This window comes from Labrus mixtus, chromosome 3, assembly GCF_963584025.1.
Source record: "Labrus mixtus chromosome 3, fLabMix1.1, whole genome shotgun sequence".
Lineage (NCBI taxonomy): Eukaryota > Metazoa > Chordata > Actinopteri > Labriformes > Labridae > Labrus > Labrus mixtus.
Window position 1 is genome coordinate 31503202 of NC_083614.1, and position 27383 is coordinate 31530584.

The 27383-nt window shown below is 38.7% G+C and overlaps 1 protein-coding gene across 2 annotated transcripts in view; it reads left to right on the forward strand.

Moving 5' to 3' along the window:
- The window catches only part of lepr (leptin receptor), a 58616-nt gene extending 37642 nt beyond the window's left edge, over positions 1-20974 (forward strand). For both annotated transcript variants that reach the window (XM_061034565.1, XM_061034566.1), the window contains exons 7-21: positions 1114-1262; positions 3373-3514; positions 6983-7143; positions 7266-7365; positions 8029-8128; positions 9102-9316; positions 10434-10588; positions 11227-11380; positions 11519-11601; positions 12465-12678; positions 16493-16699; positions 16786-16869; positions 16979-17072; positions 17400-17475; positions 18950-20974. In XM_061034565.1, coding sequence (XP_060890548.1) covers positions 1114-1262; positions 3373-3514; positions 6983-7143; positions 7266-7365; positions 8029-8128; positions 9102-9316; positions 10434-10588; positions 11227-11380; positions 11519-11601; positions 12465-12678; positions 16493-16699; positions 16786-16869; positions 16979-17072; positions 17400-17475; positions 18950-19876 — 2861 coding nt within the window. In that variant the 3' untranslated portion in view covers positions 19877-20974. The remainder of the gene's footprint in view (positions 1-1113; positions 1263-3372; positions 3515-6982; positions 7144-7265; positions 7366-8028; positions 8129-9101; positions 9317-10433; positions 10589-11226; positions 11381-11518; positions 11602-12464; positions 12679-16492; positions 16700-16785; positions 16870-16978; positions 17073-17399; positions 17476-18949) is intronic.
- The last annotated feature ends 6409 nt before the right edge of the window (positions 20975-27383 follow it).

Genomic DNA, 27383 nt, shown 5'->3' on the forward strand with positions numbered 1-27383 from the left:
TATTCACCAAAGTAAAAGCCTCCAAAGACATAAAATGCGAGCACTAAAACCTTACTTGCAAACTTTAACCTCCATTTTTTTTCTCTATTCACTGCTTCTGTAGTTGCTGGATTCTGTCTTTTGAGGACAGACTGCTACAATATGCTGCAGCTTTAAAGCAGCTCAGTTGGATGCTACTTTTAGTAACAGTCATTTGTTATAATATGATCACATAACAAGGTCATCAGTTTGTGCATCTCCTTTGGGTAACATGTTCAAATTAGTCCTTCAGGTGAGAACAAGAAGCCCGTCTGTTCCCCTGATGGGAGCGTGGAAAATAAATATTTGAGCTCTTACTCATAATGTTGAGTAATCTCTTCTCTCCCCAGCAGGCATCAGAGTTAGCCTTCAGACTGTACGTGACGCAATTATCTCTTTGTGTAATTGTCACAATTGATTGATGCACTTATCTGCGCTTCACCGCATTAAATGACAGTTAATCTTATTGTTGATTTACACCTCTGAAAGCAACCGGAAATAATCACTCGCTCTCAGTATGAAACCCTTTGCACTGACTGCACTGATCGATCGTTTGTTCAATTATTGACATTTAGGTGCACAGCATCATATTTAATATATATGTATGTAAAGACCAAAAGGGAAAGAACATTTTCAAGACAAATTAAATCATCTTCTCTCAATATTTTTCATCAACTCTGAGCTCAAGATGCGTCAGATTTATGTTTCTAATATGGATAATCCTGGCATAAAGGTTAGGACAGTATTGATCTCCATTGTCTGAAAAGAGGAGTAATTACAGTATCTGCCACCTTCAGATGTACAGTGCTGTTGTGTCATCATGTTCTCTTAAGAGACAGCAAATAAACACCTCAGATATAAATACTAAGAAAGGGGCTCACTTACTCATATTGTAATTTTATCATCCAAAAGGCAAATGTGATACTCTACCTGTTGTGTAATAATCCATAGGTTTTAGTAAGCTTTGATTAAATGTCACTTGATATTAAAGAATGATTCAAGTGGCTTTGTAAATGCAGATCATCTGTCCAGTGTATACTGATTGTGCTGTAGCAAAAAAGTACCTTCATATGTGTTTTCATCATCCCCCCACAGTGAAACCAAATCCTCCAGTCAACCTGTCACACATGCAGACCATTGAGGCGGAGCTCATTTTACACTGGGAAGACCCGTCAGACCTCGTCTCCGGCCCACTGAGATACGAGGTCAGATACTCCTCCAACAGCCGTCACCCGGCGTGGCAGGTAAACATCATCTTTCTCTGTGAGTCATGTGATCTAAACAACAACAATAAGGTTAGCGGTTAGCTCGTTATGGGCTTTTTTTGACAACCTAGCAACCTGCATGTTGTTATTATTGGCTGTCAATTAATCTATAGAGTTACTTCTACCATTAAAGGCTTTATATGTGATTTTTTTGATCCAGCAGATGTCGCCCTTGAGCACCAGCATGAAACCAAAACAACTTGCGCTGCATTGATGTGTTAGCATGCTAATGCTAGCGATCTTTATTATGCTCGTATCTTCACACTGCATGTAAATTTACTTGAAATGAGCGTGATCTAGAAACACAGTTAAGCAGTGAGTACAGTATGTTATTCTTCTTTTCTCTAGTCCCTCAATTAAACAACTTTTATACACGAGGGGAGGAGTCAGCCGGCCGTCCGGGCGATGTAAACAAAGTGAAGATAGGACTCTGAAAACTCTGAAAACATCACAGACAGTGGGACTCGGGTGTTACACCCATTGTAGACAGTCATGACTCACAGAGTTATATAAAGACTTTAATAACTAAGGATATGCGATCAGTTGACTAAAGGATTAAACATTGTCACCATCACTAAGTCTGATTAACTAATCAGTTAAACTACTTATTGATATTTTTATTAGGGCGGTCAGTGTTAACGCTTTAATGCTGCAAGTTCCTTTTTTCCATTATAAAGTTAATTTTGTAACTTTCAATCTACTGGAAGTTACTTATTTTCTTTCAAAATAAAAAAACGGAGTAAAGTACCTTACCCTAAGACGGCACAAAATACAGAATAAAAGCATAAAACTATTTGGAAATGCAAAATAATTGATAACCCAAATCTTTATTAATGTAGGCCCACACTGTCTACAGTTAAATGTTGTGTGTAAAGCTTCAAAGTCAGAAGCAGATCCTGCATCAGTAGGAGAAGAAAAACATGATTTGCAGTGCTGCTTTTTTACTAAGCAGTCATTTCCACTGTGGAGACTTTGTGTTTATTTCGCGTGACATGTTCTCAGTCAGTTTTTACAGCCTCATACACTGTACTTAACATTCAACAGTACACTCAGTGTTCAGCAGTGGATCAGAAGCTCCATGATTCATCCAGGGGCCAGACTTTGGACTTACTGTTAAAGACTCCTATAGACACATGAATAAAATATGGTTTTGCCTCAAGACACTTTATCAATTGAAGGATTATCTTTAGACCCTTAACTCGACTCAGGAGAAATATTTGAACTATGAACAAATAATAAAAATAATCTCAGCAGTGTGAATGACTTTCAGGTCTCTCCCGTGCAGATTTTAGTTCATAAGCAGAATGATTTTTTTTTTGTTATATATTTTATTTTGTTAAAAAGATTTAGTTAAAACCAGCCTAGCAAATGGCCTACCTCTGTTACCCCACTCTGCAGCTGCAACAAGGTGTGGATTTGACATGTGAGAAAGTGGCAGGTGTCTAGACACTATGTTCACTTCTGGCTGAGTTTTGGAAACAGTTACTCTTAATGAGACATGAACATGAGCAACCACAATCAAGTTGTGATGATGGATGTGATGAGGTCATCGTTCTCATGTGCAAACACACCCAACTCTCCTAGCTCGTGTTTGTGAATGTTGACTCTCTCTCTCTCTCTCTCTCTCTCTCTTTCTCTCCCTCTCTCTCTCTTTCTCTCCCTCTCTTTCTCTTTCCTATCTCTCTCTCTCTCTCGTTCTCTTTCCTCTCTCTCTCTGTCTCCCTCTCTCTCTCTCTCTTTCTCTTTCCTCTCTCTCTCTCTCTCTCGTTCTCTTTCCTCTCTCTCTCTCCATCTCTCTCTCTTTCCTCTCTCTCTCTGTCTCCCTCTCTCTCTCTCTTTCTCTTTCCCCTCTCTCTCTCTCGTTCTCTTTCCTCTCTCTCTCTTTCTCTTTCTCTTTCCTCTCTCTCTCTCTCTCTCTTTCTCTTTCCTCTCTCTCTCTTTCCTCTTTCTCTTTCACTCTCTCTCTCTCTCTTTCTCCCCCCTCTCTCTCTCTCTTTCCTCTCTCTCTCTTTCTCTTTCTCTCCCTCTCTCTCTCTCTCTCTCTCTCTCTGTCTCTCTCTCTCTCTCTCTCTCTCCTTTCTGTGTCTAGGTGATGTCAGCACCTGGAGAACCCAGGTTGTCTTTGGACCTGAAGCCCAGACTGAATTACACCGTCCAGGTTCGCTGCTCCGGCCTGGTCACGCCTCCTCTGTGGAGCGACTGGAGTGAACCTCACCACATCTACCTGGACAGTAAGAAGTCCCCTTATTATTTTTATTTAGCACACCATAATTGACATCTCATGCAAGCGTGGCTTTAGAAAAGGTAAGGTGCGCTGGTTGATTCTGCAGACAGTCGTCGTCAACAAAGGATCATTTCTGATGTCTTTACTGACCAGCTTGTATTTACTCGACATCATCACATCAAAGTTTTACTTCACTACCACTTCTCGGTTTTATGACCACATACTGTACCTGAAAAAAACATATAATATTAACATAAACATTTTAAACTAAGCCAATGAACACATTATTTAAAGAGCTAGCATGGCTGATTTATTTGATTCATCATTTTGACCATATTGAACTTAGATAAACCAGAACCACTCACAAATCCAGCGACTGGGATGCATTTTTATTTCCAACTTTCAAAGTCTAAAATCAGGGAGTGTAAATACATAATTTCACCATTTTACAGTGAACCCGGCTGGGTAACATTTTGAACCTTTCCTGATGGCTGCAATTCAACGGCCAGTTTCTCTGAGAGGTCCTGCAGATGAGGATTCACCATTGACCTCAATCAACTCTCAGGATGATGAACGTCCATGCTAAACCATTAAAACCAGTAGACCTCATTAGCTCAAACTGTTAATGAAGAGCTCATTTCAATACGGTCCGTGCCATTAGCCGTGGATTCAGAGCTCGTTATGGAAGTTAGTGTCCAGCTACAAATCTCACAATGTGACACAACGGACTGATTGAAATGCAAAGAGCTGAACGTGCACCATCAAATCACGAGTAGATTTTATAACAGTTGTTTTAAAATGTTGAAAGTGTGTATTGAGTCATGGGTTGCCGTCTCTTAATTACCCTTTTAACACAAGAGGCTATCATTTTGTTCATGTCTTCTTTCAGTCTTAGTGTGTTCACTGTAACGTCAAACTGCTCATTAAATGTTTGCTTCAGCCTGAGGGATTCTTAAAGAGTATTACGTCAGTGAAAGAGCTTTATGTTGTCATGACAGCAAACTGCTCTTATTGGATTTTTCTCTGTTTTCACATATTTTCAACAGAATTAATTATAAATGTACTAAAATAAAGACAGGCAGAAGCATGCCAACACTTTATTTAAACCCTCACTGCTCTACTCCAGTCCGTCTAAACCTCATGTAACAAACAAAAAACAAAGAATATGAAGTAAAAACTCAACTCAACTTTATTTATACAGCACTTTAAACACAACACAGTCGATCCAAAGTGCTGAACATTGCAGAAACAAAGCATTGGAAAGTAACAGACAAGAACAACAACAATAAAAAAAAAAAGAAAAGAACAAGTGACAGTTCATTCCAGTGTAACGCATAACAGAACTATGGTTAAAATATGTCTTAAGGCGAGTTTTAAAAACACCAATAGTGGGAGAGAGAGACGGCGTTCCACAGTTTTGGTCCTGCAATAGAAAAAGCCCGATCCCCATTGCAGCTTGTCCTCGATCTAGGTTTTGTGCTGATGACCTAAGATCTCTCACCGGCTGATTATGGGGACAGGAGTTCTGAGAGGCAGGCGGGGGCAAGTCCATTTCATGCCTTAAACACAGTCAGAAGGATTTTAAAATCAATCCTCAGCTTGACTGGCAGCCAGTGTAAGGAGGCAAGAACTGGGGTGATAAAAACAGAACAAATAAGAGGGGGAATGCAACCAGAGGTAAAAATCAGCTGACCTGATGTCGGACATGATATCAGGAGTGTCTTTAAGATATAAAAATGGTCAAAATGTTTTTTAAACATTCCTTAAAGAATGTTTTCAAGTTTAACAGTAACCTCGATCGACTGATTAAAAGACGAGGTGATTGTGTTTTTAATTTAAAATACTTACATGAAGCAGGAATCTAAAATCTATGACGTGGACAGATTCAGCTTAAAGCTCCTTTTTCAGTGAGGCTGAAACTTGTTAGAAAGGGAGTTTGGATCGATCACTACGTTTGAATCCTTTTTTTAATTCATCAAATACTGTCGAGAAAAAGTTTGTGGATATCAGGCATGAATAAACCTGAGTACAAGGTTTGCAAGGGACCGTCTGCATCCGTCACATTATTGAAAAGAGTTACATTTGAATCTGTCTGTTGGTCGCTGTTTTCTAGTTTGTGTACACGTGCATGTGTTGCTCATCTTCTCTCGTTGATCCTGGTCCAAAAAGCTGTCATGTCAGTGCGTCATGATGATGAGGATAAAAGTTTAAAGACTCTGAGTCATCTCATCAACACAAGCAACAACAACTTTTCTGTTGCCGACAGAAACACTGCCAAAAAAGTAAATAACGCGACAGATCAAGGTGAACTCATGACTCTCAGAAAGTTTCTTAATGTATATCAGCTGTATATAAATACTGTGAACAACCATGATGCATAAAACATCTTTTCTAATTCATTTGAGGCTTTCCTTTTGTTGCTCTGCTCACCTGCGTGAGTCACATTTCTTTGGTTTTGTTGGCTGGCTGCGTCTGTGGAGGTGTTTGGATCACAGTCCTCCTCACGCCCTCACACGCCCTTCAGATCATGCGTCAACAAAAATCCCTGAAAAGTTCGACTGTCATGCACATAAAGTTGTTTTTGCACCAAATAAGTTCCGTTTATTATTGCACATAAGCATCAGAGGTTATTGTAGTATGATACTATAGCAGGAGAGGTTGGAGTGAATTATGTGTTAGTGAAACAGTCTGACTGCAGCAGAACACACAAACCTGTCATGTTAAAAAACAATAGCCTAATATTTTCTTGTTATAACAATAACCTGGTTGTATTGTGTTTCACATTTTAACAAGAAAAAACAATTTTCAAGTATTTTTTATTTTCCTTTAAAGTCTTTCTATGTGATTTTTCACACTTGTAATATAAATCAAGTATCTCCTCTGAAAATAACTCTGTGAGTCATGACTGTCTACAATGGGTGTAACACCCGAGTCCCACTGTCTGTGATGTTTTCAGAGTTTTCAGAGTCCTATCTTCACTTTGTTTACATCGCCGGGACGGCCGGCTGACTCCTCCCCTCGTGTATAAAAGTTGTTTAATTGAGGGACTAGAGAAAAGAAGAATAACATACTGTACTCACTGCTTAACTGTGTTTCTAGATCACGCTCATTTCAGGTAAATTTACATGCAGTGTGAAGATACGAGCATAATAAAGATCGCTAGCATTAGCATGCTAACACAACAATGCAGCACGAGTTGTTTTGGTTTCATGCTGGTGCTCAAGGGCGACATCTGCTGGATGAAAAAAATCACATATAAAGCCTTTAATGTGTTACATTTATTTCAAAAAGATGTATAGTACATGGTTATAAGAAGAAAAGCTCTTTCAAATTAAACATGATATTTATATCACGTTATAAAATGAAAGTATATCTTTTATTATGTGTAAACATCTTGTAAGAAATGTAAATTATCCTTGATATAACATGATACTGATCGGAACCAGAACCTGATCTGTGTCTTCATGTTTTACAGGGGTGAGCTACATCCCGGAGAAAGTGTTGGCCAAACCGGGGGAGAACGTGACGGTGTACTGCGTGTTCAACGACCACGACATCAACGCCAGCATGGCCGTGTGGGTGCTCAACTTCCAGCAGCAGCTTCACCACAGCCAGTACCATCCGGTCAACCGCTGGGTAACCAAAACCACCCTCCCTCTGCTTTGTTTATCTGTCTTGGACCCGAAGTTAAATGACTTCCCTGTGTATCTTTAGAAACGTATTCTAAGAGATCCTGACCTTTTTCTTTCTCAAACCAGGTCAGCCAGATCACAGTGCGTCCTTCAGAGACTCGCCTGTACGACCTGCTGCAGTGCACTCAGGAGTGGAACATCCCGTACAGCCAGATCTATGTAGAGGGTGAGCTGAGTGTGGAAATAATGGAAAAGCTTAATGATGGATCTATTTATATTGTTTAGCATGATTAGATTCATTTAACAGTTATTCTTTAATTTATTTGTTTTTAGTTTGTAGTTTCCTGAGATAACAGCTGTTATGAATTGGCGCAATCCAAAAATTAGTTAACTGCTTGATTTGTATTTTTATTTATACGGAAGCCCTAAGTTTTTTTTTTTTACTCTACTCTCCTGTGATAACGAGAAGTCCCAGTTGTTCTCTCAAGATTTGAGAGATGCCAAAGAACTTTTGTGCTTTTTATGGACATTGACATCTGTTTTGGTTCCATCATACAAACCCACTTTCTCTCTTCCCCCATAGGGCATTTTGTTTGAGAATTCGTTTTTTTTTGTTTGCATGCACAAATGACCAATACACTGAACATAATACGATAGTAACGTTTTATATGCAACATAACAAGGACTTCATTTATGTTCAGTTTAAGAGTCGGCATTTCACCTCTGAGTTTCAGAAGTTCCTGTCCCTTTATTGTTGTTTTTTTCCGCTGCCGTGAACAAAGACAGGAAAGATGTAAAAATAGTCCCGGTACACAGAGGCTACCTCAGGTGAAGTTTGTTATTTTGACCTGAGTATGGTTCTTTTTTTGTTTCTACCTTTGTGTTTCAGGAGCTTCCATTGATATAACCTGTGTAACCAACGGTGACATCAACGCCATGGACTGTAGCTGGGAGAACACACAGTGGACAAACCCCATATTCAGATCCAGGTAAATAAACGTTTTACTCTAAATATTAGTGTAATCAGATGTTTGTATACGCTGTGGCATTGTTTTTGGACTAACTGTGCAGAAAAACTGGAAGTTACTGAACACAAAGGACCAGACAGACACACCCTGGATAAAGTCATGTAAACAACACTAGGAAGTTAGTCTGAGCAGGAAACTGCAAGTCAACATGTACCTCCCAATCTCCACACTCACAGACTCAGTTTAACTCTTATTCGATGATGAATATTGTTTCCAAGCAACACAAGATGTCATAACAATGTCTCTGTAACAAGTAAGCCTGTTAGAGCTTAGGGCTGTCTCACTGACAGATCATCCTAAGGGCTCTTAATGATGCTCTTTCTGTGAGACTGTGGGATGAAGTAAGAGTTCAGTGGTGACAGGAGGATGTGATTTTCCAGCCCTGTACTGAGTGTAAACAAATAGTTGTACCTTAAAGTCGTATTCAATAAAGTTTGATTTATAAAAAAAAACAACCTGAATGTAAATAAAGCCAGAAAGGGCGAGATTAAAAAAAAAAGAAAACACCACCACACCCCTGGTGGCCGGTGGCCAGCGGCAAAAATTGTCATCTTGTGTCACTGGAAGCTCCTTTTCAGACTCAGAGATACAAAGATTTCCCATCTCAGGGGAAAATGAGGGCGGGATGCACGACCATTCAAAAATACTACCAGGTTTCTAATGATACAAAGATTAATGCAAATGGGTGAAGTATCCCTTTAAGTTAAGAGTTCAGACAAATGTAGTGGGACAAACTTTAGGTGGAGTGTAGTAATAAAGCAACAATACTCAAGTTAGACATCAACATGTAAAATAAAGTTCTCTAATAGAGTACATCTGTTAAGTTGAGTTCGATCATGAATGTTGAATAATTTTTTATTGCATATTAAAGAGAAGAAAAGACACGCGCGATGCAGTCATTTATTTTTGAATAATCGTTATTTCTTCCTGGCAGGTGGGCCGACCTCCCCTGCGATGTGATGGAAGAGAAAGAGCGAGCGGGTGAGACTGTGGGGGAGCTGGGACCTTCTTGCCTGCATGTCAGATTCAGGCAGAAGACGTGCACCATCCAGCCTCTGAGGATGAACTGCTACAAGCTGTGGCTGGAGGTCCCGTCCAGACTGGGCCCCGTCAGGTCTAAACCCGTCTACCTGTCCCCCATAGATCACGGTGAGTACGGCCGAGTCATGAGGGCAACGCATCACGACTACAAGGAACAAAAAGTTTATCTTTTTTTTTTTTTTTTTTTTTTAAATACTTTTATTGCAATACATTTTTTTCATATTTTTAACACTCAGTGGTGAAAAGGAAACAATACAAATATATACACAGTATGCAAATTCAAAATGCATATAACAGAGGCAGCATCCAGAGCGAGCTTTGTGCCTCCTTTTTACAAGCATGTAGAGAGTCAGGTTAAGCATACTGTTAAAGAAATAAAAATAATAATAATAAAAAAATAAGTAGAAAAGGATTAAATTAAAAATAAATTAAAAAATAAAAGAAAATAACAAAAAGAAAAAAAAGTTTATCATTGACCATAATCATTAGAAGAATGTATCATGACTTCATGCTTTAAGAGCCTTAATGAGTTTCTGAAATCAAATCAGTTACAATGTTTTATTTATTCAGTCATTGTTCATTTATTGTCATTTTAAAATGTTAGAATTTAAATGACATGAAGATGACGACAGGGAACGCTGATTAAAACACAACAAAAGAAAAAGCAGACAAACAATAAGAAACCTTCAACAAATTGAACGGAAACAAGAATGTAGAGGAAAGAGAAATGAAGGGATGAAAATAGTTGGCTTATTTTTTTAAATAATATTTTTATTGCGTTTTCAACAATAGCACACACGAAAAAAATAAAAAAATAAATGAAGAATATTTTTTTGTGCAAAAATCGTATGTACTGTATATTTAAGTCCCACTGGTAATCAGGAATATCTATTTAATGAATCAAACAGCAGTTTTTTCTGCTGCAAATTAAATCAAACTTTATAGCAAAAGGTTGTATCTTTAAAAAGATCTTTGAAAAAAATGACGCCGTTTTGGAATCGTTATTGAAGAGGAATATATCATATTATCACATTATAACAAAACATTATCACATACATATTAATCCAGTTTTTTCCCTTTACTTAAAATCATATCCAATGTTCTAAACATGAAACAGTCTCACAAAAAAAAACTTTTAAAATTCTTTTGCTGTGCAGACTCAGTCACCCTTTTGCCACTTGAAACATTCTTACACTTTTCATTCATGTTTTTTTCCCCCTTGCAGTGAAACCGCACGCGCCCACTCATGTGAAGGCGGTGAGTCGGAGCAGCCGGGTCCTGGCGGTCACATGGGAGCCGCCGTTCCTGCCAAGCGAGGGGGTCCAGTGTCAGTTTCGGTACCACTCACTTTCTTCTGTGAGAGCCCAGCCGGAGTGGAGGGTGAGCTTTTGTTTTTCAAACACTGGCTTTCATAAAAAAAATGTTCAACACAGAGCACTTTTAAATTTCTCTTTATTACCCTGTTTTTATTCTTATAAGCTACATGACTGACATGACATTTGATAACATACGTGGCCCACATTCATGATAATATCGCTTTACAGCATTCATGTTATGTTCAGCAACGTGAGGAGTCATGAAGTAGTGATACGGTCAAATTAGCAGAAAAATCTGTTTACGGTGCTGTATTTTCTAAATGAATCTTCATGTTTGTTCTACCAATAAGAGAGATGTTTATCTACCCAGGACTCAGCTGGTAAATGTCTCATGTGTCCTTCAAATTCTCAGGCTGCTCTGACATTAACTCCACTGGTCGGGTTGACATGAGCAGATAGGAGCTGAAATGAGACCACAGCGCCGCATTCAGACTGAAAAAATAATATTTAAAAAAAAAGTTGTTTACATGCTATCAATAACTTCCTCGTTCCAACATTCACTTGGAGAGATGTGGACATCATTTTTGGTAGATGAATGAGACAGATGGGGTCCTCCATCAGATCCGACATTTCCTCAATACTTGAGTTTTTTCTTTATCTTGAATGTGCACCGAGTAACCAAGGAGTCTGTCTTGCCTGCAGGTCCTGGATCCTGTGCGGGTACCACAGGCGGAGGTCACAGTGGCTGACATGTGCTGGGTGTATGTGGTAGAGGTACGCTGCATGCACACCAGTGGCACTGGATACTGGAGCAAGTGGAGCGAGCCGGTCTACTCCACACCTCAAAACAGCAGAGGTACAGAAAAACATCATTCATTTCACTCTTTAATAACATTTTTTAAAAATAACACCAACCTTTTTTTAGGTAACCTTGAAAGAGTTAATTTCCTGAAGTTGCCTTTTTTAAAAATCACATCTCACCTGTCTCTCTCAGCTCCGGAGCATGGCCCTGATTTCTGGAGGATCCTTCAAGATGATCCGTACAGAAACCAGACTAATGTCACTCTGCTATTTGAGGTAAACAAACTTAAGTCATATCTGTTTAAGGGGTATAATCAGCATTTATAAAGGCATTAACCCTCATGCATCACTATGGACATTTTTGTCCATTTGGTCAAATGTTACCTCTTCATCTGGTCATCATTTTGTCTGTGTTAGTTCATATGGCACTATTTTTTGTAAGAAAGACTCTCTCTTGACAAATTTTGGAATGCACTTTTAATTTTTTTAACAGATCAATAGAACACTGAAACATGTTTACGACCCTCTTAAGTCATTAAGGACAAAAATGTCCACTTACAAAAAACTGCTATAAAAATAGAACAGATTTATATTTTTTTCTACTTTTTTCTGCATACATCTCTTAAACAACTTCAGCCCTGCTCAAAACTAACAAATATTCAATCATTTTTAGGAATTTAACCCTTTAAATGCCAGTTTGATTACTTGATGTCACTGTTGTTATTTAAGAAAAAAAACACAAAAATTAGTTATTTTCCATAAAACAAATATTTGGTGGCTGGGGGATTTTTCAGTCTTGGATATGTCAAAGATTATCCAAAATATTGACTTTGATGCATTGTTAGTTTTTGTGTAGCATCAGATTTAAAATGTAGTTCCCTGTTTGGACAATGGAGGGCGAAAATGTTCCAATTTACAAAAACTGCTATAAAAATAGAACAGATTAATATTTTTTTCTTTTTTGCATAAATCTCTTAAACAACTTCAGCCCTGCAAAAAAATATCAATCTGTTCTATTTGTATTGCAGTTTTTTGGCATGGACATTTTTGTCCTTAGTGACTTAAGAGGGTAGTAAATTAAACTGATGCCTGATGGTTAAATGAAAATGTGGGCTTTTCTGCTTTTTTTCCACCCTCAGCCTCTCCAGATATCAGGACACTCTTACTGCGTGGATGGATTCATAGTCCAGCACCAGACCTCGAGCGGGTATGTGATGAGGGAGCAGGTGGATCTGGCGTTGTCCTTCAGCTTTGAGTGGGACCAGTCGCTTCAGACTGTGACTGTGGAGGCCTACAACAGTCTGGGGAGCTCCACAAACAACTTCAACATGACGCTGGAGAGACAGCCCAAACGTGAGTTCTTCTGCTGACCTATTAAGAGGAATAACATTTGTATATTCTCTTACACATACCTTGAACCTTTTAGTTCCTGAGGATAAAAAAACTTTATTTTGTTGTTTTTGTTAAAGGCTTTGCAAAATTTTGATTCAGATTTTCACTTTTTTTGTACTTTTTATTGACTAAATGGCTAATTAATGTTTAGAAAATAGATGATAAGCAGATTACCTTTAGCTGAACCTCAGACAATATATTAGCCAAGTAAGATATTTGTTTCCTTGCCTTCTAACCTACTTCAACAAGAAAAACAAATTAATTTTACAGTTTTTTTTTTAAATTAGTATCCTGGCTAAGATAGGCAGTTTAAAAATATATATGTCACAGATATAACACAGAAATATGTGCCTTTTAAAATATCTATGCAAATTACAAAATCACATCTCAAACTATAAAATATACATCTCAGCAACAAGAGCAACTCAAACATTCTCATATTTAAAGATTGAAGCAGTCAAAAGAAGGAGCAGAGAGTCTCTTCAGGTCTCTAACACGCTCTAATGTTCCAGTAAAGACATGGAAGCTGTAGCTGAGATCAGAGGGGTTTTGTTGCAGTGTGAAAAAAAATGGTCTCCAAAGAAAAGAAGTGACGGTCAGTCTGATGAATGATCAGTGCTGCTAACACTTAAGACTCAAGTCAAATAGATTTATACAGCACATTTCAGCAACAAGGAAATAGAAAGTGCTTATTTCGGGCTTTTGACTCAAACACGCTGAAAAACACAAAGTAAGCTGAAGTTTCCAGCCGATAACATCGGCTGATATTATCATGACAAGTGACTGACGGTAGATATTAGTAGATTTATTCACCAGTAAAAAAAAAGCAGTTCATTTGAGTCTCATTGTTTTACACAAGCTTTTCTCTTTCTAGCTGTCACCAGCAGAGGGCGCTTTATGGATTACAACAAGCATAATAAGATTCAAGATTCAAAATGTTTATTGTCATGTGCACAGTAGGAAACATGTTTCCCTGTACAATGAAATTCTTTCAATGAATGCCAACAATAAAATATTAAAATTAAACATAGCCAAATAAAAATAATAATAATAATAATAAAAACAATAATAATATATACAAATATACAAAAAAATAAGGCAATTTGAAGGCAGTAGAGTGTAAATAGAAAATTTAAACTGATCAAAAAATGAGTGTAATATGTGCAAACTGAGCATGAGGTAGTTTGTGATTGTTACTCTCCGGTCAGTTGTTTAAGCATCATCACTCTCCAGTGTGTCAAGCTGTGATGCACGTACATGCTCCGTTACTTTCCAGTTAAATGACCATCTTGTCTTCCTTATACTGTCCTTATCTTTTCCACAAGTCTTAGATAACTGCATCTTAAGGAATCAAAGAAAAAAAATATATCTCTACAAGTCCAAGACAGGTCTAAGAAAGATATCGGCCGATATATCAGTGTTAGATTTTTTTTATCTTCCTAATATCCTTATCGTTATCGGCCCTAAAAATCCCACATCAGACTGAAGAAACAGCCCTGTGAAGTTTCTTAAATCTGTTTTTACTGTTACTTCCAATATTGTTAGTTTACAATGACGAGGTTTTCAATGACGTAAAAAGAAAATGGAAAACTGTGAGCCAACATCGGGGACATAAACAGCCGTCCGTCTAGCCCTAAAACATACCTCTGAAGAGCCCATTAATGCTCTAATCGAGGCCCTGCTACCATTAGCTCCACTGCAGTAAAAGCATTAGCAGCAGAGGTCACCAGTTTCAATGATTAAAGGTTCTCTGTGTGACACACTGAGATGCATGTTTTGACGGGCAGTTGTTTTGTTTGTCTCTTTTTTACTCGTGATTTAGGGAGAATATTTCCATGAAATTACTCACCGGCAGAAACAAATTGGTTCCTTTTTATGAAGATGTTTTCAGACACAAGTATTCTAAGAAATCTAGTTCTCAGTGTTATTAGCAGCTGGATGAATTAGCTGAACTGATGTAAAAAGCGTACCATCTACATCATAATGAGCAAACCATTCAGTGAACTCTCAGTCAGAATCTGCATTTCTCTGTTTCTTGACTCATATTCATTGTTTTCTTTTTTTTTTTTTTCTTTAACTTGTCTCTATATCAAATCCATGTCCATGAAATACAGCGAGCAGGCCAGAAATCTTGGCATTATTTTGGATTCTGACCTTAGCTTTGACAATCATATCTCCAACCTTACCAGAACAGCAATTTACCATTTAAAGAACATATCAAAACTCCGATCCTTCATTTCCCAAACTGACGCAGAGAGATTAGTCCATGCTTTCATCACAACTAGGTTAGATTACTGCAACGCTCTATATGCCGGATTATCCAAACAATCTGCAGCAAAACTTCAATTTATTCAAAATTCAGCAGCCAGAGTTCTGACCCGTACGAGAACATTTGATCATATCACTCCAGTCCTCAAAACTCTCCATTGGCTCCCCGTACAACACAGAATCAACTTCAAAATCCTACTTTTAGTCCATAAAGCACTCAATGGTTCAGCTCCTCAGTACATTTCTGGCCTGCTCAGACTACAACCCAACCCGGACCCTCAGGTCATCAGGTGAAGGTCTTTTAACCGTACCCAGAATCAGATCAAAGTCCAGAGAGGGGGGCTTTAGTTACTGTGGTCCTTTTTTTATGAGTCAAAATGTCTTTTAACAAAGGTTCACTGATTGGGTAACACTCACACATGATTGCCATCTGACTGCACAGTTCCTGTCTGTGCTTCAGAGCCTTTTAGCATCTTTCAGCTCAGAATAACAATAATAATAATAATAATAATAAAGTTTATTTATAAAGCACTTATCAAAACCAATGTCACAAAGTGATTTACAGAAAAAAGAAGAATCCCAACAGTCAAATACACAACAATAAAATCCTTTTAAAAAAGCATGAAAAATAAAACAACAGTGCAGCAATCATCCAATTAAAAGAGAAAAGAGAAACAAACCGAGACAAAGATCGGCTAAAGTTAACAGTAAAACAAATAAAACATCATGGATGAAACAAGGATTATAAGAAGGCCTTAAAAATGTGTTTTTAAAAGTGATTTAAAAGAAGATACTGATGTAGCTAGTCTGAGATCCTATATTATTATATTATTATATTTTCAAAACAGGCTTGTTGCTTTAGCTTTTATTCATTTGAGGGGAATCAACTGCTTTAATATGCATCATTGTGTCCTCTTTTCCCAACATTGAGACCATAACAAGAGAGACAATAACAAATGGATCATACATGACAGACAGAAAATAAATGTACAAGAAACAACATACAAGAGAGAGAACTCAGAGAAGAGAAATTCCTCCTTTCGGGGGCTTTTCATATTGGAGCAAAACTAGTGTTAGTTATTTTTGGTTTGTCTGTTTTTTTCTTTAATTTGAAGCTTGAATAACTTTATGTTCTGAGGCATTGAAACAAGCAGGACATATACTTGTGTACTTCATCTGTTTACTTTGTACTTTTATAATAAGAACACATTTCATTTGTTTATTTAAATATCAGTATAGTAATGTTGGGGTTTTATCTAGTCAACTTTGGTTATATTCTTTAATAATTATATTTAATTATTATTAATATAAATAACAATAACATTCAACTATGTTTAATCAACTCGGGGGGCACCACCCTGAAATCAGGGAAATATAACAAAACTGAGGCCCAACAGTAATTTTTATGAAAAGTGCCTCTACATCTACTTGAGTAAAGAAATGTGTGTACTACTGCCACCTCTGGTCACTTTCTAACAGCGTATTCTTGCCCCTCTCTATCCCGCAGGCCGATGTGTGCGCTCGTTCAGTGTGCTGGTCATCAACAGCACCTGTGTGTCTCTGTCATGGACTCTGTTGGACAACAGCTCTGCGCCTCTGTTCATGGTGGTCCAGTGGTCTCCTCAGGGCCAGAAGGACTCTGATCATCACAAAGGCCTAAGTGGAGAAACATGGGCCAGACTGCCTTACACAGAACGCCCCATTCACCTGAGAGGTAACATGATGTCTTCTCTGTTTGTTTGATATTCATTATTTAGATTTTAACTTAAAGAGTAACGTGGTTTTATCTATCCCCCTCAGGTGATTTCTTTGACTCTGAGGAGTGTGGTTTCTACATGTACCCTGTGTTTGCTGATGGAGAAGGAGAGCCAGTGTACACTACAGGTAAGTTTCTTTATTGTGACAGTATCACAGCAGTGTTACAAGATGAAAAAAACAACAGTCTTTAATAATTTTATAAACTATAACTACATTGTTTTTTTTCTCCCATCAGCTACGAGAGGAGACCCCGCAGCCTACATGATGCTCATGATTGTCTCCTTTCTCTCCATCGTCCTGTTTGTAACCCTGGTCCTCTCCCAAAACCAGTAAGAAAAAAAAAAGGACTGAAAAGATTAAACGTTCAGCCACAGAATTTGCTGCACCCAGAAAATCCTCATATCAAACCTCTTGTGGTAAAAGAGTTTGATGACACCTGTAAGAAAATGATGAATGGTGGGGTGGATGTGGGGCTGAGTTTAATCAAGGGGGCAGCGACACTCACCGTGTGCAATCAGGAGAACGACATTTAAAGGGTCACAAAGGTTTAATTACATTTGATGACATCTGATTGGAAGGGGAGACGAGTGAGGGAGGGAAAAAAAAGTCTCAAGAAGGAGTAATGAAGCCTAAACATCTGCTGTGTTTCTTTGCAGAATGAAAAAGTTTGTGTGGAAGGATGTGCCCAACCCCAACAAATGCTCCTGGGCCAAAGGACTAGACCTCAAGAAGGTAAGAAATATTGTGAAACTTCAGCAGCCTGTATCCAAAACACAACACACTGATTTCTCTTGAGTGTGACAGCATGCATGATAAATATCTTAAATTTGGCACATTATATTAGATCTGGGAGGGAAAAAATCCTACCAGTTAAAAAAACAAAACCCTGCTATCTCTTGAGGTGCAAATGGCCTAGCGGACGGCCCAGGTTCAAGTCGACCTGCGGCTCCTTCCCACATGTCATTCTCTCCCGATTTCCTACTCTATCCACTGTCCTTTCAAATAAAGGCAAAAAGCCCCCCCCCCCCCAAAAAAAAAAAACTTTTAACCTCATCTCAAGAGTTGGAACGAAGTCAACTCATCATTTGCATCAAAATATGGAGAAAAAAAAACTCTCTCCCCCCTAACATCGGTACAAACAAAGAAAAGAACAATTCTGACCAAAACCTTTACCAGGCTGTCAACATGTAAAGGTCTGCTGTCAGAACTGACATTTGAACATGTTAATGTGGATCTCTGAACTTTATGAGCCAGCCTTAATTTTTGCACTTTTTCAACACCAGAGTTTGCAGCTTGGATGAGAAGATGAAAATCAGTCTTTGGAACATCTAGACAGATAGCTTAGTTTTATGACAGTAAACTGGGGGAAACTCGCTGATCTTTAGAAAGTCAAACGCTGCCCTGACTGACACAGGGAAGCTTTTTTAAGCTAATCGTCCCTTACTGCATGGGTTACAATTCACTTAGCAGACGCTTTTATCCAAAGCGACGTACATCAGAGAGTAAGAACAACACAAGCAAGGATCTAGAAAAAAGGGAACAATGTCAGTAAGAGCAAACGATCAGCTTTGAGTCTGATTGGAGACACAGGTGCTGACAGGAAGTGACCAGAGGCAAAGCACAACATTGAGGGCAGTTCTTGAGAGCTCTAATCAGTATAGAAACCATCTTATAAGTTGTCGTTATCAAACAAAAACCATCGTCATTACCATCATCATCAACAATAATATGGAGACCATCATCATTAAGTTAGTAGGTATTCATGAAAGAGCTGGGTCTTTAGCTTTTTCTTAAAGGTGCAGAGGGACTCTGCAGATTGAATGGAGTTTGGAAGTTCATTCCACCACCGGGGGGCGACAGAGGAGAAGAGTCTAGTCAGAGACTTAGGACCCTTCTGTGAAGGTTGGATCAGACGCCTTTCATTGGCAGAGCGTAGTGGGCGGGAGGGAGTGTAGACCTGGATGAGAGACATGAGAGTGATATTGATCTTGAGTAGAGCTTCATGGCACAACTTCACCAACTATCAAGCTGCATTTAGAGTGAAAGGCTTGAAGAGGTCAAAAAGCTCAAGCTTTCGGCTAGTGGCCTTTTAGTTATTATTCTAATCTCCTGTTGCTCATATGTTATGTACCGGTATGTATTAGCCGTTTATTCCACTAGTATTAATACTGTGTCTTGTATTTTCTGTTTCTGCTTTTCTTTCTAGATCGACACCATGAACCGACTCTTCCAGCATCCAGAGGGTCTCCCAGCCTGGCCGCTGCTCCTGCCATCGGAGAACATTTCCAAAGTGGTCATTTTAGACAACGTTGATCTCTCAGCTCTGACCACAGCGTTAGTCCAAGCTCCTCGTGTGTCCCTCACTCCTGATTCAGTCACTACCACGTCCCCTTCAGCGGACAAACAAGCCCAAACTAAGAAGAGCGACTTGGTTTTAAATGGAGCGCCTTCCTTTGTTCTTAATATCGATGATTTAACCGCTTCCAACCCAAGAACAGATCAGTCGCAGCTAACAGACGATCCCCCGGGTAGTGCTGACAGCTCTGCTCAGTCGTCAGTCATATACACCACCGTGCTGCTCTCAGATCACAAGCAGGATCGTCTCCACTACAAGGACGGCAGCGGCAGCAGCTCCAGCGACGAGGGCAACTTCTCTGCCAACAACTCGGACATTTCCGGGTCGTTCCCCGGCGGTCTGTGGGAGCTGGACGACCCGCGCCGCTCCTGCTCATACAACTCTGTGGAGGAGCTTTCTGAAACGTCAGAGCAGGAAGACGAAGGAGAGGGGGGGGCGAGAGAGCAGAAGGACTTGTTCTATTTAGGGATGGACTATCCCGCAGAGGACGAGGAGAGCGAGGACGACGACGATGAGCAGAGAGAGGAAGGGACAAAAAACGAGCTGCTTAAAAATGTTGTTTTGAACAGAGAGGACCGCTCCGTCGAGTCACACCCTCTTCTGGCCTCGGAGGACTCGAGCGAGCTCGGCCAGCTTCTGCCGCCGCCAACATGTGTCTACTCTCCGCTGTACCTGCCTCAGTTCAGAACTGCCCAGAGCACGAGGCAACTCGCGGCTCAAACGCAAGACGGCAAATCCCCCGCTGCTGCGATTCTGAAACAGACTGCTTTCAAATGAAAAATGTGCACGTTGAAATGCTTTTGTGACGTGGTTCAGCGATGCCGATTTGCATATGTCCATTCAGACTTGAAGCGGCTGGAGATCAAGATTGGGAAAAAAATATATATATATATCAACTTACGTGTGGTTGCAATTTTGCCATTCATCAAAGCTGCTATTGTGTTCTGTGTGAGAGACATCAGGAGAGCACAAGCCTCATTTGAAAGGCTTTTAAGTTAATTTATTTCTTCAGGGGGGGCTTTTAAAGTCCAGATTCTACTGTGCCACACTGCCCCTCTGCATCTGAGAACATTGCACTCACACATTCACAAAGAAGGTCAGGCCAGTGGAAAAATGTGTAATCACTGCTCAGGGTGAGAGTCAGCAGGGGAACTGTACAAAGCAGAGTTTTGATCGTCCGGAAGGAAAGCAGCAAAGGAGGTATTCTTGTGACTTCAAACATCTCATACTAACAGCTTTTAAAAGGTGGAAACATGTTAGATTCATGAATGTGGTAATGCTGTCTGATTCTCCATTCACTCACTGCCATTGTGATGTAGAAAACAAGTTAAATCTGTTATATCTGCTGCATCATTTCAGCACATGAAAGAGGTTCAAAGAGAATAAATAAGCGCACAAAAAAAGCCAGGGAGGAAGAAGCTCATAATGTGCAGTTTTCCTCAAAGCACATTAAACTGTGAAGTGAAGGCAAAACCCCTGGATGTCACTTCAAAGACGATGCTGTGACTAAACCAGTTAATGATGAAAACAGACGCGATCTGTGAGTAAACTGAAGGTAATATTTTTGACGCAGACTAAATTGCATTTGTGTGTGGGGGAAGCTTGCGCAACATCTGCATGGACTAACTCGCCCGCCGCCAACCCAAAGAAAGTCATTTTGTACTTTGTGCTGTAATTGTGTTTTAAGACTCTGTTACAGTGGGTGATCTGTTTTCTCTGTGTCGTGCCATTTACACAGCTGCTGTCTGTTTGTACATAAAAGACAAAAGAATGTATATTTGAAAAACAACAGAAGAAAGACATTTAAGTTTATGAATGTTACTGTAAGATCTTCTATCTATTTTTCATGTTGAAAATAAAGTGTCTATTGTCAAAGTGTCTGGTTTGTGTAGTAGTTATCATCCATCCTTTATCTTAACTACTTTATTCCCATTCAGGGTCACGGGGGGGGGGGGGACTCTTCATCAGCCAATCACAGAGCCGACTTACAGAAACATACAGCCTCCTGGAATATTTTACAACAGGACCTGAACTTGAGCACTTTTATCTCTTATGGACACTTTAGAAATATTATTTTTAACCTCCCAATACCTGACTGTAACTGTTTTATTTGATTTTAATTGCTGACTTATCACTAGTAATTTCAAGCTTTTAAATCATTTTAGTGAATATATTTTATTGTTCTGATTGCTCTTTTATAGATTTTATTTTCTGTAGTAGCTTTATCTCATTTCTCGTTGTTTATCATTTATGCATGTTTTCTCGGCATAAAAAATGAGGGTCGCCCTCAATGATCTCTCCGAGAACTTAAATAAAGGTCGATGATGATGATGAGCCACACTCACATTCACACAGAATGCACGCGTGCATGCACAGGAAGAAGATGCAAACTCCCTCGCAGAGAGGCTCCTCTCAGACGGGGATTCAAACCAGGAACCTCCTCGCTGTGCTGACATCCCTGACAGGTCAAAGAGAACTGACTTTAAAACATTTTTTAAAATGAGTTCTGACCTTTTTACCTGAGACAAGTTTCTAACAGGGAGTGTCATTTGAGGTTCACTTTCTGAGTTTCACACAAAAGACATTTGAAATGATCCATTAAAAGGACAAACTTGATTATTAAACCTGTAAAATGACATTATATTTAAGTAATTCATGCAATAAATATTGTTTTTTAATAAAAGTCTAAAATCACCCCCCATTACAATTACAACAGCAGAAAGACGATACAACACAATATAAAAACTGATGATGTTCCTGTAACTTAACCTACGACGGAGGATTAGGGCCACGTTAAAATAAAAAAACTTAATTTTTAAATTTTGAGATTAAAGTTTTAAATTTACGAGAATAAAGTCGTAAATTTACGACAATAAACTCATAAATTTACGACAATAAACTCGTAAATTAACGACTTTATTCTGGTAAATTTACGGGTTTAATCCATAGACTGTAAATATTACATATTTAATTTTGAAATTAAAAAATAATAATAATTTAACATGGCCTTAATCCTCCGTCGTACTTAACAGTAGGTTATATTTAACAAATCTTGAAATTTTACAAACTTGTAAACTGGTATTGTCTTTGGCGTAAGATATGAGGTTGACCTGTTTGTTGTAAGGTTTCTATGCTCTCTTTAGTTTTTCTAATAATCAGTGATAATAATTAAAATAATTACAAACACTTTTTAAGTTTTTTTAAATGTCTGTATAAAAAACATTTAGGTCTATCATCATTTACGTGTTGACGTTGCGCTGACGTAAATGATTTGATATGACGTCACCTACCTTTCCTTGTACGACAACATAAACATGGCTAACTTCAAGAGTTTACATGCATATTAAATATGAAGAGATCCAGTGAAATTCTCATCATTTGAACGTTCAGTGTGTTAAAGCTAATCACCTGAGTACAGACCGTTCACTTTTAAAGAGAGAAACGAGGGGAAGGTGGATAATGTTGGTGGTGACTGCTGACAATTCAAAAACATTGAAAGGTGCTAATGTTGTTGAGACACTGCCTTGCCAAGAAGTGATGATAATAAAGACACAATGGAGGTGAAGAAGAGGACTTTTTAAATGAGCTGCATTCACAGAAGGTAAAGGGTAAGGTAGCATTGTGAGCGGAAGTAAGCCACTTACTGCTACTAAGCTAACTAAGCTAGCATGTGCTTTATTACTGGGGCCATAGTTAGCTGTAGCGACACGAGCTGTGCCTGTTGTTGTCTGTGATGTTTTCAGAGTTTTCAGAGTCCTATCTTCACTTTGTTTACATCGCCCGGACGGCCGGCTGACTCCTCCCCTCGTGTATAAAAGTTGTTTAATTGAGGGACTAGAGAAAAGAAGAATAACATACTGTACTCACTGCTTAACTGTGTTTCTAGATCGCGCTCATTTCAGGTAAATTTACATGCAGTGTGAAGATACGAGCATAATAAAGATCGCTAGCATTAGCATGCTAACACAACAATGCAGCACGAGTTGTTTTGGTTTCATGCTGGTGCTCAAGGGCGACATCTGCTGGATCAAAAAAATCACATATAAAGCCTTTAACCATCAAGTGTTTAACTCTACCATTGCCAAGCTGAAGTCTTTGGTAATTGTGAGCAGCTGTTTTTCTTTCTTTTGTTCATTGGCAGTTATCCTCAATTAATGGAGTTTTTGGTGTAAATGACATCATGCATTTTAATGTCAAGCCCTTGTTACAGTAATAGAGCCTCGTTTTCCTAAGAAGTCTTATTATAAAAAGCCACAGGACAGGCAGAACTATCCTGATCCAGACCTGGTAATGGTTTTTATTTGTAACAGACTGGCTCTTGCTCCTTCACAGGTGAATGCCAAACATTCAGAGAATCCTCTCAGAGAACTCATTAAAAGCGCACTAAAATACTCCTAGTTATCTCACTTTTCCAGTAAGCCATTTATTGATAGAGCTAATTCTAGCTATCTGCATGCACACCTTGTTATTCAATATTTATTATTCTTCAACAAGGTTTTGGTTCTACTACTTGTTCTCTTTAATTACTTGTTCTATTCAGACTATTTAAGACTACGGCTTTATTTCACCGTGAAGTTGAACTGCTGGTTTGAGTGGACATCGATGGTGCCAAAGTAAAGAAACACATGTATGAATATCTAAGACTCAGAGGTCTTACTGAATAATGTATAGCCCATTAAGATATAAAAACCTCTTTTGGACACATGGCTGAATCACTCAAACTCAACAGTTTGTGAATCAAAAAGTGAACAGAAAGTAATCAGTCATTGGAATTAACAGTTTATCAAATACGACATTACTGACTATTATTTAATTTTTGTAGCTTTTCAGATTTCATTCTTTTGCTGTCTTTAGTTTTTTTCGATCCAATTTTATTAAGTAATAAGAATTTCTACTGAAGTGTACTTCTCTTGCCATGGCTGAAAGTTTCTTCCTTTCCTTATTAAAGAATACAAACATTTGTAAAAGGCGTTTCAAAATTTCAACATGAAAGAGGTTTTCTGATGTTTAGAATACAAATCAATTAGAAATAAGCGTAAGAAAAATCTTCCTTGTGTCCTGTTCTGCTGTTTTTATCTGCCACCCTGTGGCTGCAGAAAGCTATTACATCAAAATGACATCAAGTACCAGGTACTCTTGGGTAAACTCTTAAATGCACTTTAGTCAGGTCCTTAGTCCTTTTCAAATTTGGTTCCAGGTTGTAATTTTGTCTTGTATCTGTCTTTATTAGAAGGGTAGTTTAACTGACTCATGTTTAGTTATGTAACTGTAGGGTACAAAAACCTAACACTTAGATGACACTAGAGGTCACTGTCCCTTTAATTTAAACTAAACCTCATACATGAGATGGATATAGGGCCAGTGGTGTATCTCTTGTATCGTCTCTTAAACTCATGTTAAACTTTTTTCCCCTGCCCAAATCATTTCAGATTTTTCTACAAGAATATATTGGTCTTCTGTAATTTCATTTTCATTTTTACAACATTGTGATGTTAAAGCTCATATGCGCTAACAAACCATTAATGTGGATGGTTTTATATCAAAATTTAACTTTACACTAATATTTACTTTTCTCCTTAATGCAGTAGCAAATTACCAAGGTGTCTGTATAAGGTAAAAACACAGCCAGGAGGCTAGAGAATCATTTGTTACTTAAGTTGAAATGTTGAAATGCTTTAAAGAAGCAGCCTCACTAAACTACATGTGGTAGAATCAAAAATGTACATTTCCAAAACTTTTGCATGACTCTTCAAAAAAGGATAAAAACTTGAAAGAATGATCTGTGTGCAGTACATCTTGCAGCCACAAGGGGGCAGAAAAGTGCCACTTTTTGAGCTCTGTAAGTCTCTTCTGTCAGAAGCTGTATCCTTAAAGGCCCTCTGCGCCGGTCTCTTCTGTTCTCCATAGAAGGACATGATGGTGCTGAGTGCTGCTGGATGACGCCGCAGAGGCCTGATGCCAAGCTTGGCTTAGAAATGGTAAAAAGTGAGATGGAAAGATCACACAGAGGGGAAGCAGTTATGTTTATGGTTTCAGCTCAGGATTATAATATCTGAACTTTGCTTCGAGGTTAATCTTCTGTCAAGTGATCAGGACTTAAAGGATCTCAACCTGAAAGCCATTAAGACACAAGTGTTTCAAATTTAGTCAAGGACAAAATTACCTCCTACTCATGATCAAAAAAGCTCCTGAATCACAACCAAGCATCCAGTGAGGATGTTATGTCTAGTCTAGTGACCCAGATTCCCCAAGAAGGCCCCCCCCCCCTCGGGCAGCAGATCTTAGTACCTGCTTCCCGGTCAGAACACCAGCAGCTTAGCACACGGGGTCGTGAGATAAAACGACCTTCCTGGGGGAAATGCTGCACATGTGAAAGTTCTTTGGTGCTGTGCTGATCTCTCAGCTGTGACAAATTAGCATCCCCGAGGACAGATTGAGCTTCACTTGAAAAAGAGAGCGAAAGATATACTGCATTAAAGAAATAAGTTTCTTTAACAGTGACTAAGTCTTATAGAAAACAAGTCATATTCCTGATCATAATATTTTCAGACCATAACATGAGATTTTCTAAGATTATTATGTCTTTGAAAACACTTGGGGTAGTAAATCGTGTTAAAAACAGTAAGTATCAGCAAAATGTATAATCTACCTCTTAAGATTGAGCTTTCGTTCATTAGTGGGAAAAAGGTTGACTGACAGCTCAATAATAAGATCAATTTAACCGTAATTAAACTCCTCATGAGGCAATTTGAGCAGTTTATAAATGTCCTGGTACAGATTATTTTGTTATTGGCCATGAACTGTTGAGTTTCCGTTTCAATACAGAATAAAAGTAAAAGTCAACAAAAACCTTTTAAAAAAGTTATAAAACAAATTGTTAAACAAAACTGAATTTGTTTAAAACAGCTGTTTTGATTTTGAAAACGATATGTGTTATCCATAGTTAGGCGCGTAGCTGACATGATTGACAGGTGGGCGCCATGTAACGGTTCATCAAGAGGCTTAAAGTCTTTATATGTGATTTTTCACACTTAAATATAATATAAATCAAGTATATCCTCTGAAAATAACTCTGTGAGTCATGACTGTCTACAATGGGTGTAACACCCGAGTCCCACTGTCTGTGATGTTTTCAGAGTTTTCAGAGTCCTATCTTCACTTTGTTTACATCGCCCGGACGGCCGGCTGACTCCTCCCCTCGTGTATAAAAGTTGTTTACTTGAGGGACTAGAGAAAAGAAGAATAACATACTGTACTCACTGCTTAACTGTGTTTCTAGATCACGCTCATTTCAGGTAAATTTACATGCAGTGTGAAGATACGAGCATAATAAAGATCGCTAGCATTAGCATGCTAACACAACAATGCAGCGTGAGTTGTTTTGGTTTCATGCTGGTGCTCAAGGGCGACATCTGCTGGATCAAAAAATCACATATAAAGCCTTTAAAACCCTAACCCTCATCTTCGGCTCTAAGCCTGTCATCAGGTTGACAGAAAGTTAGGTTGAGACAGGATTTCCATCATGGCGGCTGCTGCTGATGAGACTCCAGAGCCCCGTGCTGTAACAGATGGCTGTCGTCACTCAGGCTTCGTCCATTAATTACAGTCTATGGGAAAGACACTTGACCCCACGTTGCAACGCAGCAGCATATGAATGTGGATGAATGGGAGTAGTTACTTCTGATGGTCATTTTACATAATAACCTCTGTCAGTGTGTGAATGTTGTAGGTGTGTCCTGCAGTGTAAAAAGTGCTTTGAGCAGTCAGAAGACCAGCAAAGCGCTAAACAAGCTCAAGTCCATTTACCATTTTACCATCTTCTCCCGCTCATCCATCCTCTGTTCCTCATCCTCATTTCTGCCAAGGTCCATCCATCTAAAAATGGCAGCACAAACATTTCCACAGAAAGCTTCTTCATCTCTCAGGAAATATCAATCTGGTAATAAAACTATCCACAAAAACAAACTCACATGTCCTCACTGATTTATCTCTGAGCTAGATGCTGTTGTCATCTGGAAACGATTGAATCACGTCTGGCTTTGTGGAGGAGGGAGGTGGGTAGGTGGAAAAAGGAGAAAACAGGAGGTAGAGAGGAGTGAAAAAAGAAATGCAGACAAACAGCTTTACTCTGGTGTGAGAGAATAAAGGTAAAAATCATCAGCTTCAAAGGAAAAGACCTGCAGTGCTGCAGCTACAATAAATCGTCGTATATCTTTTGATAAGCACAAAACCTTGTTTTCAATTAATACATATTTTTTTACATTTATTATTCTGCTATTTTTGT